The 15,371-nt window shown below is 42.9% G+C and overlaps 1 protein-coding gene across 2 annotated transcripts in view; it reads left to right on the forward strand.

Annotated features, from left to right (window-relative positions):
- Nucleotides 1-14,964, forward strand: part of WSCD1 (WSC domain containing 1) — a 147,677-nt gene extending 132,713 nt beyond the window's left edge. Inside the window, exons 6-8 of one of the 2 annotated variants that reach the window (XM_060259396.1) lie at nt 8,657-8,821; nt 11,993-12,193; nt 13,971-14,964. In XM_060259396.1, the coding sequence (XP_060115379.1) occupies nt 8,657-8,821; nt 11,993-12,193; nt 13,971-14,323 (719 nt within the window). In that variant the 3' untranslated portion in view covers nt 14,324-14,964. The remainder of the gene's footprint in view (nt 1-8,656; nt 8,822-11,992; nt 12,194-13,970) is intronic. The other variant, XM_060259397.1, reaches the window with a different exon arrangement.
- The last annotated feature ends 407 nt before the right edge of the window (nt 14,965-15,371 follow it).

Consider the following 15,371-nt stretch of genomic DNA (forward strand, 5'->3'; position numbering starts at 1 on the left):
AGTACTTCTCAATTCAAGTGAATAGCTTCATGCATTACTGGGAGAACACCTTCCCTGATGAGTTCAGTAGAGTGGATTACCTAGGAGGGAAGCTGAAAGGGGCTGCAAAAAGATGGTACGTAAGTTTATACGAGACCAGAAGCCCTGAACTGGACACTGTGGCCGCTTTCCTTCGGGCACTCTTAACCCAATATGAGGACCCGCTACAAGAAACAAGGGCCCTCACCACCCTGAGAGGCCTTCAGCAAGGGTCCAAAGCTGTGCATGAGTATGCTGCTGAATTCCGAGCTAACACGGCCAAGATTCGTGGATGGGATGAGCAAATGAAGACAGAACAGTTCCAGAGGGGCCTAAACGTGAGCGTGCTGGATCGGGCTCCCCACCACGCTGGTGGGGTGGGTGCAAGTAGCAGGTGAGGTCGAAACCAACATGAAACAAGTGGCCCTACAATGTCAGCAGCAGCAAGGGGGAAAGGGGGGACATGAGTCTTGGTCAGGCACAAAACAAGATTGGAAAAAGGCCAGCACAGCGGGGGGAGCTACTAAACCAACTACCCCCAGACACTGTTTTCAGTGTGGAGACCTAAACCACTTGGCCGCCAATTCCTTGTAATGACCTCAAAACCCCCCCTTTGCTCCGAAACCCGGAGCGCCCAAGACAAAGAAGACAGAAAGTCGATTGAAGGAATCGGTGAAGGAGAGTACCACATTTAATAAAAAAGTTCTATGATGCCCACCCTTCTAAACCTTGAAGAAGATCTTAGGAGGGGCAGCATGTCAAGCATACTATTTCTAAGTACTGGTTTTATATGTACCTAAGGGACAGGCCAGAGTTAAAGCAGAGTGTCACCTTTGTCCTTTCCCCTTTCTTCTTCTCTCCCCTTCTCTCTTTCCCCTCTTTTGAATGTATAATGTGTAATAATGTATAAGGAAGGTTGGCAGACTCTGTTACAGGGTCCAAAAGGAAATGTAACTATGGGAGTTTATCGCCCACCGGATCAAAAGATAGAGGACAATTATAATATGATGAAAGAATTAAAGATAGTGGCTAAACATAAAAACTGTGTCATAATATGTTATTTTAACTACCCACAGATTGATTGGGTCAATATGTGTTCTGGTCGGGAGAAAGAGCTTGAATTTTTAGACATTCCCAATGACTGTGCTATGGAGCAGATGATCACAGAACCTACCAGGGGTGGGGCAATCCTGGATTTGGTCCTAAGTAATGCCCAAGACCTGGTGAGAGATGTAAAAGTGATTGCACCGCTTGGGAGCAGTGACCATAACGTTATTGATTTCACCATTTGTATAAATAGGAAGTTGCCCCAAAAGACCAGCACAACCACTTTTAACTTTAAAAGGGGTAAATTCTTTGAGATGAGAAGGCATGTGAAGAGGAAACTGAAAGGAAAGGTAAATAAAGTCAAAACCCTTGGGGAAACTTGGAGACTATTTAAAACTACAATCCTAGATGTCAAGCATGCTAATTCTAAGTACTGGTTTTATATGTACCTAGGGGACAGGCCAGAGTTAAAGCAGAGTGTCACCTTTGTCCTTTCCCCTTTCTTCTTCTCTCCCCTTCTCTCTTTCCCCCCTTTTGAATGTATAATGTATAATAAATCCATCTGGATTCAGGATGTTTTAGAGTAACCTTGTATTAACGGTGTAGAATGCCCCAGATTCACACAGCCATGCCTTATCAGCTCACAGAAAATGTGTGAGAAATGGAGATGTGATCATTAGCTGACATTCTTTAGTCATAAAAGAGATACTAGGGAGTAGCCTTTGAACTCTCAACTCAATTTACATTTGTATGTTATTCTTTTGAAGTTATCTGTAACCCTGCCTTTTGAAGTTTGCCTATAAGATACTATCCAATACTATGTATGCCATTACTTCCAAGGAATCCGTCCGTGGAGCAAGCTATGGAGTTTTACAATAAAACAAGTTTTGATTAAAGAACTAACGCTTGATTATTGCGAAATATCGATGTTTGATACTAGAAGCTCAGATAAAATATATACAAGTCAGGAAAGGCACAAATAGGTATAAAAAAGCCTGCATGGTTAGCAAACAAAGTAATGGAAGCTGTAAAAGGTAACAAGGATTCCTTTAAGTGGTGGAAAGCTAGTCCAAGTTAGGTTAATAAACGGGAACACAGGCTGTGGCAAATCAAATGCAAGCCTGTGATCAGGCAAGCAAAAAGAGACTGAGGAGCATATTGCAAAAAACATAAAGACCAACAATAATTTTTTTTTTCAAATACATTAGAAGCAGGAAACCAGCTAGGGAGACAGTGGAGCCCTTGGATGACCAAGGGGTAAAAGGATTACTGAAGGAAGATAGGGAAATGGCTGAGATGCTGAATGCCCACTCCAGAACCACTAATTTTGCGAGGGGTGTTGAAGGACCTGTAAGGGAAGATCTTGTCTCAATAACTTGTTAGAGTTCTTTGAGGGGGTGAACAAACATGTAGACAAGGGGTACCCAATAGATGTTGTTTACCTTGACTTCCAGAAAGCTTTTGATAAAGTTCCTCATCAAAGGCTCCTTAGTAAGCTCAAGAGTCATGGAGTAAAAGGACAAGTCCTCTTGTGGATCAAAAACTGGCTAATTAACAGGAAATGGGCAATTTTCGCAATGTAGGATGATAAAAAGTGGGGTACCGCAGGGCTCAATACTGGATCTGATGCTTTTTATCTTGTTCATTAATGATTTGGAGTTAGGAGTAAGCAGTGAAGTGGCTAAGTTTGCAGATGACACTAAATTGTTCAGGTGAGAACCAGAGAAGAAGAAGATGATATTGGATTTTTATCCCGCCCTCCACTCTGAAGAGTCTCAGAGTGGCTCACAATCTCCTTTACCTTCCTCCCCCACAACAGACACCCTGTGAGGTGGGTGGGGCTGGAGAGGGCTCTCACAGCAGTTGCCCTTTCAAGGACAACCTCTGCCAGAGCTCTGGCTGACCCAAGGCCATTCCAGCAGGTGCAAGTGGAAGAGTGGGGAATGAAACCCGGTTCTCTCAGATAAGAGTCTGCACACTTAACCACTACACCAAACTGGCACTCCAAAGGGATCTGTTGAGGATGGGTGAGTGGGCATCAACATGGCAGATGAGATTCAATGTGATCAAGTGCAAAGTAATGCACATTGGGACCAAAAATCCTAGCTATAAATACAAGTTGATGGGGTGTGAACTGGCAGAGACTGACCAAGAGAGAGATCTTGGGGTCATGGTAGATAACTCACTGAAAATGTCAAGACAGTGTGTGATTGCAATAAAAAAGGCCAATGCCATGCTGGGAATTATTAGGAAGGGAATTGAAAACAAATCAGCCAGTATCATAATGCCCCTGTGTAAATCGATGGTTCAGCCTCATTTGGAGTACTGTGTACAGAATTGGTCACCACACCTCAAAAAAGATATTATAGCATTGGAAAAAGTGCAGAAAAGGGTAACTAGAATGATTAAAGGGTTGGAACACTTTCCCTATGATGAAAGATTAAAACACTTGGGGCTCTTTAGCTTGGAGAAACGTCAACTATGGGGTGACATGATAGAGGTTTACAAGATTATGCATGGGATAGAAAAGGTAGAGAAAGAAGTACTTTTCTCGTTTTCTCACAATACAAGAACTCGTGGACATTCAATTCATTTCTGAGCAGTCGGGTTAGAAGTAATAAAAGGAAGTACTTCTTCACCCAAAGGGTAATTAACACATAGAATTCACTGCCATTGGCAACTACAAGCATAGACAGCTTCAAGAGGGGACTGGATTAGCATATGGAGCAGAAGTCCATCAGTGATTACTAGTTACAGCGTATTGTTGGAACTCTCTGTCCAGGGCAGTGATGCTTTGCATTCTTGGTGCTTGTGTGGGGCACAGTGGCAGGGCTTCTTGCCCCACTGGTGGACCTCCTGATGGCACTCGTGTTTTTTGGCCACTGTGTGACACAGAGTGTTGGACTGGATGGGCCATTGGCCTGATCCAACATGGCTTCTCTTATGTTCTTAACTAGATCTAAATAAAAGGTCTGAACAAGGTGCCAATAAAACCATTAGAAGTACTAGGCATTGGGAAAGTAAGAGTTAAGTTACTTACTACTAAAGGAAAATTTATAAATGCTAAGGTGGAAAATGTTATTTTTGCACCTAGAGCCGCTGATAGCTTGATTTCAAGTAAACAGCTTATGAAGACCAAACATGCAGTATTGCTTGATGTTGATGATGAAAGCAAAATCATAGGAAAAGCTTCTGGTATTGATTTTAAGGTGACAAAGAGAAATGGTTTTCATTATGTTGTCAATCTTAGTGAAGACTCAAATGTTGTTGATGTTGGTAAAAAGTCAGTTCATCAAACTAGCAGCAACCAATGTGATCACAAATACTGTCTTTATGCATGGCATACAAAATTTGCTCATCACAGTATGCAAAGTGTTGAAAAGTTGCTAAAGGAATGTAGAATTGCTGCTGTGAATTGTGAGAAGTCTAAAGAAAGGTGTGATATTTGTCTCAAAGCAAAGGGAACTTCACCCAGCTATACTGGGAAGTAAGATTTTTGGAAACTGTTTATAGTGAGCTAATAGGTCCTCTATTGCCCTCTAATGGACAAAATCAGTACTTCGTAACCTTTACAGAAAGCAAGTCAAAGTAAATTCAAGTGCTATGTTGCTCTAGTTAAAAACAAATTTAGGCGCACACCAGAAAGTTTGTTAACTGATGGAAGTGGTGAATATTACAATGCTGAATTTAAAAGGTTTTTGGAGGCTGAAGGGATTGAACATAAAGTGACTGTTCCACACAGTCCTCCTCAGAGAGACTTAATGGGGTTTTGCAGGAAATGACCAGAGCTATGTTAATGTATTCTGAACTGCCTAAAGGTTTATGGGCTATAGCTGTAAATACAGCAGTGTACCTGCATAATAGATTTCCTTCAAAATCAACAGATATCATTCCAGTTCAAGCTTAGTTTGGCAAGAGGCCTGGACTCAAGCACATCAAAGTTTTGGGTTTCAAAGCTTATGCACGTTTCTAAAGAGAATAGAGGAAAACTTGATGCCAGCGCTCAAGTTGCATTTGTAGTTGGATACTACTGGAGGGAAAGGCTACAGAATTTATCATCTACAAACCCACACAGTGCAGATTTGCAATGTGGTGTTTGTTAATGACAGTAATTGGCCAAGTTTACCCTGAGACTGCTGCTGAGGACTGGTTTGCTTGGTTACCTGTAGTGACCACTGGGAAACTAGCAGGTCTGTCTTCTGAAGACACTACTCAGCCAAAAGGGGAAGTAGGAACTATACATCAGAAAGCAGCAGAATCCGCAGCAGAATCTTCACCCACTTTCAGACGATCTGAAAGGAGCACTAAAGGGCAACCACCAAAGAAATATGGATACTGTGAAACTGTGCAATCTATAAAAGAACCCAAAATGGCTGGCAACAATGCAGTTGTGAACAGATTGAAGCAGAAGGAAGCAGAAGCAGATCAAGATATCAAATACTTTAAGCATCCAGTTGCTCTTCTGAAAGAAAAAGCAATCTTGCAGACATCTTTGAGGCTTAGTGTAGAAAATGCTAAACTGAAGAAAGAAATTGAACTACTGAAGCAGCAACTGATCTGGGGAGAAATTCGGAATGGGGTGAAATAGATCCCTGTACCACCCAGGAATATAGCTTCATTTTCAGAAGGTATCTCCCAGCCTATGTCTACAGGAGTTGCACCACTGGCACCTAAAGACCAATCTAAAGCCAGAAGTAGATCTATTGGCATGAACTGTAAACTAGTGAGAGATCTGCTCCAGAAGGGGCTGATTGAAATAGAATACTATCATACAGAAGAAATGGTGGCTGATATTCTCGCCAAGCCATTATCTCATACAAGACTGAAATGTTTACATGAAATGCTAAATTTGGTAAATCTAACTGAAACAGTGAACAATGTTTCAGCAATAATTGCTGAATGTACTGTATAATGACTTGCACGTTAGACATTCAGAAGGGGTGTTGGAATTTTGAATATTTATATTGTATGTCTAGGCCATGTCTAAAGTTCAGTCATTATAGTGTTCGATATGTTTACCTGTCAATCAGACTAGAGCTGATGGAATATGAAGTAGAGGCTTGAAAAAGACAGTTAAAGAAGAGCAGTTGGCAGTTCTGTGTTAGGATCTGCACTGAGCTGACTGAGGAACATCTTGTTAGTGACAACTTAGAGAATGTAGTCTATAGTGTTATTGTCATCCCAATGTCCCTACCTCTTTAGAAATAAAATATTTTTTCAATATTAAACTCAACTCTTTTGTGATCCAGTGGTCCTTGGAACTATCTGGGAAAGTTTAAATAATTTCCCTCACAAAATTTCCAACAGATAGTACATAATCACCTGGTTTCTTTAAATGAAACTAAGTACCCAGGGCCAGAGAAAATGCATCCAAGGGTGCTAAAATAACTTGTGGACATAATTTCTGAGCCCCTGGACATTCTTTTCTAAAAAAGAATTCTTGGAGAACAGGTGAGGTGCAAAAAGATTGGAGGTGGGAAAATGTTGTTTTGATCTTCAAGAAGGAGAGAAAAGAGGATTTGAATAACTACTGACCTGCCAACTTGACATCTATACCTGGAAAAGTTTTAGAACAAATCATCAGTTGGTCTGTCCTTGAGCATTTAGAAAAGATGACTGCGATTACTAAGACCTTATCTCTTTTTTTTTGAGAAAGTGACTACCTTGCTGGATGAGGGAAATGCTGTAGACATAGCTTATCTTGATTTCAGTAAGGATTTAGATAAGGCTCCACATACTAGTCGCATTGACAAGTTAGTAAAATGTGGTTTAGAGGGGTAGTATTCTCATTCTGAAGACTCAGAACAAACTGGATAATAGTATCAGGACTTCTAAATGAAATAGCGGTAGGAACTTGCATGTTTTAACAAGGTGGTGTCAGCTAAAGACATCAGTGATAAGTTTCATATTTGATTTGCAATACAAATAGTTTATATTTTATGTTCATTTTCTATGTTTGTGAACTTGTGTGTGTGTGTGTGTGCGTGTAGGCACGCTCACAACTTTAAGACTAGTAGATCTTTCAGCTCACAAGGTAAAATTTCTGCTCACAAGACCACATGGCTTAGAGGGAACATGGCTCATAACTCCTGTTTTCCCCTCAAGTTGAGTGTTCCACAATCTCACACTGCTGACTTGACTATAATTCAAGGACGAGGAGTCTTTTGAGTGTATTTGCATTTGTACAGTTGGTACCATTCATCATCAGAACTTTGGTCTTCTAATTCAGATTAAGAAGTTGCAAAACCTTTAATTCCCATCAACCCAGCAGGGATTTGTACTATTTATTTATTTCATTTATATCCCCCTTTCTCCTCAATGGGGACCCAAACTGGTTTACTTAAGTCTCTTCTCCTTCATTTTACCCTCACCACAACCCAGTGAGGTAGGTGAGGCTGAGAGAGTATGACTGACCCAGGGTCTCCCAAGGAGCTTCCATGCCACAAGGGGAGAATCGAACCTTCGTTTCTCAGATACTAGTATGATACTCTGAATGCACACTGGTCAGGAAGACGCGGAAGAATAACTTATGGTGGAAAGAGGCTAGATATATATTTGGAGAGCTAGCTACCCCTCTCTGGGTCAGTCACGACTATGGTCGTGTAAGGGACAACACTGCAGACATTTGCCACCTGCCATTGGCCAGGATACTTGGGGATAAGTAGTAGGAGTTTACACCTCCCAGTGCGGTCAGAGTCCCCCACACCTGTTTACACACATCTATGCCCAGTAAACAAGCACCCAGAGTCCATTTTGGATTGTCCTATTCCTTCCTTTCCATTTCCATGCAATGATTCTTCTAGGACCCTGGCAAAAGTCCCTAATGGGGCCCCATAATCATTACCATTCTTTCATCACCACCACCCTGCTCGCCTTCACCACCAGGGCGATGGCTGGAAACGGCTGCCCAAGTCTTGGCCACAGCAGGCACAAGTAGTTGCTGCTGAGCTAGGGAGGAAGAGGAGGAGCCTGGGAAATGGTGTGAGGGTTGGTGGTGGAAGCCCACACTACTACTACTCTACTACTACTCTACTACTACTACTTCCTCCTCCCTCTGTTAGGGCAAGGCTGTGTGTGGTCAGGGTCCCTTAAAATGGGGGTCTGAGGGAGTTGCCCTTGTTCTTCAGTAGCTAAGATGGCCCCAAGCAGTGGGGAAGGGGCAATGGTCCCAGTGCAAGACCTACTGCTCCTCTCTCAGCATCCATCCATGGACATAACATTTGAAGAGTGTTATATGCACAGATTACAAAGTTGGTTCATGAACTGGGGGGAGGACGGAACACAAGTGTTTTATGTCTGTGTGAGAGGGGAAGTGTCTCTTCCAGCCTTAGTGCCATGAAGGAGCATCCAGTGGTGTGGGAAGTGGGACAGGGATGCCTCATGGGGAGGTAGAAAAGCACAATCTCACCCCTCTGCTACATGCAGGCTAGTGTTCTGTGACTATTTCTATGATTCTTCTCAATGCATGTGTGTATTTAGCCTACACTCGATTAGGATTGAATAGTGTTGAGCAGAAAGCAACCTGATACCTTAGCATTCCTTATGATAAAGGTTACAATGTTAATGAAATAGCAACTATACTTGGTTACAGATACCCGATGTACTGACCGGAAGTTTCTCCCTACAAAATCCAAAGCATTTGTTGCTCTGTCAAGCTTCCCGGGAGCCGGAAACACCTGGGCCCGTCACCTCATAGAACACGCCACAGGATTCTACACAGGGAGCTACTACTTTGATGGGACCCTGTACAATAAAGGTACTGCACAGATTGATCCAGTTCAGTGTACAGCAAACTCCCCCATGCTCTCTTTGGAATGGAGCTGGCAACTGCCACTCCAGCCACACTGGAGAATAAAAAACTCCCCCAGTTCTAAGTTATCATGGAATCTTGTGATCCACAAGATCCTCTTCCTCCCCCCCCCCACCAAAAAAAAATCTGGCAGCTCCAACAACTGTAGCAGGTATTACTTGTTGGTCTTGGAAGGAATGCCCTGCTTCCCTTCCTCTCCCTGGTGAATCTTTCTCCTCTCTCCTCTCCCTGGTGAATCCCGCTATGGCAGGACCCAGAAGCTCTGGAGATCAGAGTTTCCCCAAGGCTCCTCGTGGCCTCTGAATGGCTCCTAGCATCTAGACCCCCTGCTCTGCAGCAACGGTCAGCCAAGTGGATGAAAGGCAGAAGATGGGAAGAGAGCAGTTGCTGGGAGTGCCTCCTCTCACTGCCCCAGCATCTGCCTGAGAATGGTTGGGTCGATGGAAGAGAAGAGCCACTATGCTGTTCAAAGGTAGTGGGCTAGGGAATGGAGAGGAGGGAGGTTTGGGTTCAAATCCTCACTCAACCATGAAGCTCACTGAGTGATCTTAGGCAAATTTCTCTCCCTCCACTGACCCTTCCTCATAGTGTGAAATGGGAGGTGTGGTGAATCCATGGGTGCCACCCAGAGCTTGGATACAAATTAAATGGGCAGAACAGGCTTCCTCAGGAACAGGCTTTCTCCTTGGGAGGTAGTGGGCTCTCCTTCTTTGGAGGTTTTTAAACAGAGGCTGGATGGCCATCTGACAGCAATGCTGATTCTGTGAATGAGGCAAATCATGAGAAGGAGTGCAGGAAAGGTTGCATCAGGGCTTAGTTCTCATGGTCCCTTCTTACACACCCAAGGAATTGCTGATCACCATTTTGGGGGTTGGTCAGCAGTTTTTCTCCAGGTCAGTTTGGCCAGGAATCCTGGAGGTTTTTGCCATCTTCTGGGCATGGAGCCAAGGTCACTTGTATGGGGGGAGGTATTTGTGAATTTCCTGCATCATGCAGGGGGTTGGACTAGATTACCCTGGAGGTCCCTTCCAACTCTATGATTCTATTCTATGAAGAGTCCTGCTGCAACTTCAACAACAGAGAACAATTCACTGGGTCAAAAAGCTCACCTGAAAGTTGAGTCTGAGGTGTCATGGAATGGGCAAATGACTGACTTGGACAACACTTTGCCTTTCCAGTCTACACAGCTATACAGCTAACCCCCTGGCTGGCATGTTCAGCATTGTCTTATGGGGCAAAAATTTCCTTTTCGCAAAACCCACTTTTGTAAATATAGCCATTGATTCCTCTTTGTTCTCCTTTTCTGTCTCTAAAGAAGACTTTGTCTTTCATTTCTCATTGTAATCTCTGCCACACCTCTGTTGTGGCTTCAGCCCTCCCTCCCTTCCCTCTCTCTCTCTTTGGCTCTGTGGATGCTGCATTGGAATGTTATTTTGTCAAGGCCATGATACTACCCATTGGATAAGGCCATATTGGCAAACTACTGGCCGGTGTCAAACTTGCCCTTATTGGGTAAAGTCATCGAGAGAGCAGTGGCAGCACACTTACAGTGGTTTTTGGATGACGCTTCCATGCTAGAGCCATTTCAGTCTGGTTTCTGTCCAGGTCATGGGACAGAGACGGTACTGGTCACCCTCATGGATGATCTTTTGAGACATCCAGATCAGGGTGGCTCGGCAGTGCTGTTGTTATTAGACCTGTCGGCTGCATTTGATACAGTCGACCATCATCTACTGTTCCGCTGTCTCACTGACATGGGGATTCAGAGGTCTGCCCTTCAATGGCTTACCTCTTTTCTCCAAGGCTGGGGACAAAGGGTGGCAATAGGGAAGCAATCGTCCCAGAGAAACTCACTTATATGTGGTGTGCCTCAGGGGGCAATTCTCTCCCTGATGTTGTTTAGCATCTATATGTGCCCCCTTGCCCAGATTGTCCGGAGATATGGGCTGGGTTGTCACCAATATGTAGGTGACACCCAGCTGTATCTTTGGATTGGAGGCCAGTCCAGTTGCGCCCCAGAAGATCTGGACCTGGCATTGCAAGCCATAGTGAAATGTCTCAGGCAGAGTTTACTGAAATTGAAACCAGCGAAGATGGAGGTCCTGTGCCTTAGTCACGGTGGCCTGGGTAGAGAGATACCTTTGCCAGCCTTTGGTGGGACACCACTGGTGCCAGCATCAAGGGTCAAGAGCTTAGGGGTGCTCCTGGAGCCTTCATTAACAATGGAGGCCCACGTGGCAGCCACTGTCAAATCTGCATTTTATTATCTTAGGCAGATAAGGCAGTTGTTTCCATACCTGGAATGTAATGAATTGGCAACAATGATCCTTGCAACAGTCACCTCAAGAATAGACTACTGTAACGCCCTCTACATGGGACTGCCCTTGACTCAACTCCAGAGGCTGCAACTGGTGCAAAACACAACTGGCAGGTTGTTATCGGAGCTACCTGTACGGGAGCACATCCAACCTGCACTGGAAACATTACACTGGTTGTCGGTGGTGTTCCAGATTCATTTCAAGGTACTGGTCATAACCTTTAAAGCCCTATTTGACATGGGACCTGTCTACCTTTGGGATTGCCTCTCTCCATATGTACTCCAGAGAGCATTACATTTAGGGTCCCAAAATCTCTTCCAGATCCCCAGACTGAAAGAAGTTAGATTGTCCACCACTAGAGCCAGAGCATTTTGAACAATAGCCCCTGCTCTGTGGAATGCCCTCCCCAAAAACATCAGGGGACCTGCCACAATTCCGCCGGGCCTGTAAGACCAAGCTATTTAAGCTTGCCTTCAATGGTTAAGGGGAGGTAGCAAATGCCCCTTACAATCCCATTGGACAAATACTTACAATCTCATTGGACAAATACAGATATTCAGAAACACTGACGTGCATCTTGGATTTAAGGTTAAAAATGTGTGCAATTGATTATTTGTATATTGTTTTTAATGTTTGATGTGGTTCCTTACTGTTGTTAGATGCCCTGAGCCCGTTAGGAGAGGGTGGGATATAAATTTGATAAAATAAATAAATAACACTTTAGTCCAAATGACAGCAATAGAGCAATGTGCAGATGGCCTAAGATCATAACTGTATACACATATGTTTAAAAACACAGGTTTTAAAGGGGAAAAAGATCACTGGAGAAGTAGAAGGACTATTTGTGTCAAAACACATGAGAGCGGCAGAAAGGAAATTGAAATGTTTGATTCAGCCATCTTGCTGATACGGAATCCCTACAAGTCGCTTGTGGCAGAATTTAATCGGAAATGTGCCGGTCACCTTGGATATGCTACAGACCAGAACTGGAAAAGCAAAGGTAAAAAGATCAGGGATTTATCTTTTCCCCTCAAGTCATGGGAAAAAAGGGGTCTTAGAAATATGAAATTGTGGGGGCCATTCCCATCCCAGGGCTCCTTAACTGTCCAATGGCCTCCCTGAAGTCTCAGCCCTTCCTTGGACATCAGGAAGGGGGTTCCAGGCTTGACTCCTTGGGGGTGTGAAGGTGGCTCCCAGGTTTTGCCTGGCTTAATTAAGGGGAGGTGGCAAAGGGCCTTTTCCTCCTTCGGCCCATTTCACTCCAAAAGCCTTATTCCCCCTCAATTCTATCAAAATGTCAAATCTGGCTCCTAGTGATGGAATCCCATTCTCAACATAATTCTTGATTTGCTGAAATGGGGTCGTAAAGGAGAAGAAGACAGCATTAGACAAAACTTGGTGCTGAAACATGAACCTAACGGAATGATAGACAACAGGCAAACAAATGCAAAAGCATAAGAATTTAGGATCTTTGGGGAATATTTCAGCCCCCCCCCAAGATCCTTTTTCAAAGTATGATTTTAAATTACTCACCCCTGATATTTTGACTTTAAAATTCTCAATTTCATTTCTTCTTTGCATAATTTGAACTCACAATTCTTTACTTCTATTGCATTTTCTCTTCCATGACACTGATTCCCCCCCCCCCCCCCATTTATGTCTCAATAAGATTTGTGGGCTATACATAATGTGTGTGTGTGTATATATATAATGGGATAAAATGGGGTATTCTGTACAGATAAACTGCATGTTAAACATAAACATCATGCAGATACAAAATAAACAAATCTACAGACTTGGGAAAATGGAGAACTGTAACTTGACAAACCAACAAAGCTGTAAACACTCATAAAAAGACACAAGAGACAAAACATTCACTCACCCAATCCTTTTGTCAATCCTACCCCTGTTAGCTCAGTCTATTGGGTTCAAAATGGTTCCGTTTATTAAAACATCAGGAAAGATATAGACTCACTTTTGGTTTGAGTCAAGACTGAGGTCTGTGCCTCAGATGTACAGTTTATACTGTGCAAAAGTGCACAAATGCAAGCCCCCTTACCCCCCTGGTTCTCAGGTCCTCAGTTCTCATGGTTCAGAGCAAGTTGTTCTCGCAGCCCCAGCCGGAGGTCCTGCTTGGATAACAAAAAGCAAAACACTTTGGTTCCCAAAGCCCAGTTCTTGTTTACAGCGTTCTGGCAAGCAGGCATTTAGCATAGACGAAACAACAGGTGGAGATTAGTCTCAATACAGAGCATGAAGGTACTTTCAGAATGATACAATACTATTAACCCATTATTGGCAAGGATACCACACCTTTTTGGTGTGGATGAATATTTGATGAAACCCAGTTTTTTAAATTCCTTAGCCACACTTCTCCATACATTATTTTCAAAGGAGTTTACAACAAAACAGTAAAAGCAAAATTATTCCATCAATAAGAACAGTAGATAAAATGCAAGTTCAAATATAAACTGATATACCAGCACGTAGTAATGCAGCATATGAAATAGTGAGTACAAACAGTGAGTACAAATTAGACTGCTGATGAAGCCATTTTTTTCCTGCAATGACCCTAACTAACACATGACACTAAAAGAAAGACACCCCCCCCCCCCAAAAAAAAATGTTTTCACTTGATGTTAAAAGAGGGGACATGAGGTGCCAGGCAGCTGTCTTTTGGGAAAGCCTCCTGTGTGGGGAACCTCTCTTTGGGAGGCCTTATTTCTTTAGTTCTTTCTCCTAGATGAAAATACTGAGTCTTCTTTCCCCCCCTACAGAATGGCCAGATTTTGTAAACAGCTATGCCTCCTGGTGGGCTTCTCATGCCCTTGACTGGCTGAGGTACGGGAAGCATCTCCTTGTCGTTCACTATGAAGACTTGAAGCAGAACCTCTTGTCCCAGCTCCACAAAATGGTGGCATTTCTGAATGTCAGTGTGGCTGAGGACCGACTGCTCTGTGTGGAAAACAACCGTGATGGGAATTTCAAGCGGTCCGGTGCCAGGCAGAAAAGATTTGAACCGTTTACAAAAGAAATGAAAGACTTGATCAATAAATATATTGTTATTGTGGACAAAGCTCTAAGGGACAGAAACTTCACTGGGCTGCCAAAAGAATATTTGCCCAGATGATGGCCCATAGTAGGTGAGCTGCATTTTCAAAAAATCTTAACAATAAAAAAGACTAGAGTTTTATAGCAGTAAAAAAGGCAAGATTTGTGTATAGTCTGCTGATGAATGCAAATTCTCAACACTTGGATGTTCTTCAGGGGTACACTAAGTGCTTTGACCAGCAAGCAATGAAGGCTGGAAATTGGGTTCTAAACCAAGGCAAAAGCTATTAGCATCTGCCTGAGTGTTGTCTTCTTCTCTATAAATGGCTACAAATGGTAACACTTTGGTGCGCTGCTAATTCCAGGCAACAACAAAAATGGCCTCTTGGTCTCATCCTAACTGCAGACTAGCAATCCTTTGTCAAGAGTATCTAGAGATTTTTCTAGCAATTTGGCAATTCAGATGTGTACATTTTACCTGTTTTTTGTTGTTGTTGTTTAAAACTCAGCCTGATAAATAGTTTTAACTAATCATTTAAAATGGCAAATGAATGGTTTCTTTGCTTTTTTCCTTCACTAAAACAATCTCCATAAGTTCTAAACTAATGTTTTAAATTTGGGATATATCAAGAAGGTTGTAATTTGAGGAGTTGTGTTTGTCTTTTGACTTTAATATTACTGGCTCAGAGCAGGGGAGTTTCCCCTAGTTTTAGTTTGATTTGAATTTAAAAAAAAAATTAAATGTGTGATCTCTTAATTTGAATGAATTTGAATTTTAACATCTCAAGAGGCAGATGCTGCAGTCTCTATTACTGGCCAGTTACCCCACCCCCACCCCAGACCTCAGAAACTTTCTTTCATTTGTTTCAAGATAATTATCCTAAGATTACTTTGGTGGTAGCAAAATTTGTTTCAGGCTTTTCATCCCTTGCATAAGAAAATGATGAATTTTTCTGCTACTCAGGATTGTCAATTGCTGAGCTCTTAAGAGAATAAAAGGAAAGGACGCAGGGGCTTTAAAGGGGGGAGAAGCCGTAAGACTGGATTGGATCCAAGGGATTATGCGTAGAGTTCTGCGCACAGATTGGATCCTCTGTCTTCTGAAACCCCAACGTCACCTAAAACTG

This window comes from Heteronotia binoei, chromosome 18, assembly GCF_032191835.1.
Source record: "Heteronotia binoei isolate CCM8104 ecotype False Entrance Well chromosome 18, APGP_CSIRO_Hbin_v1, whole genome shotgun sequence".
Taxonomy (NCBI): Eukaryota; Metazoa; Chordata; class Lepidosauria; order Squamata; family Gekkonidae; genus Heteronotia; species Heteronotia binoei.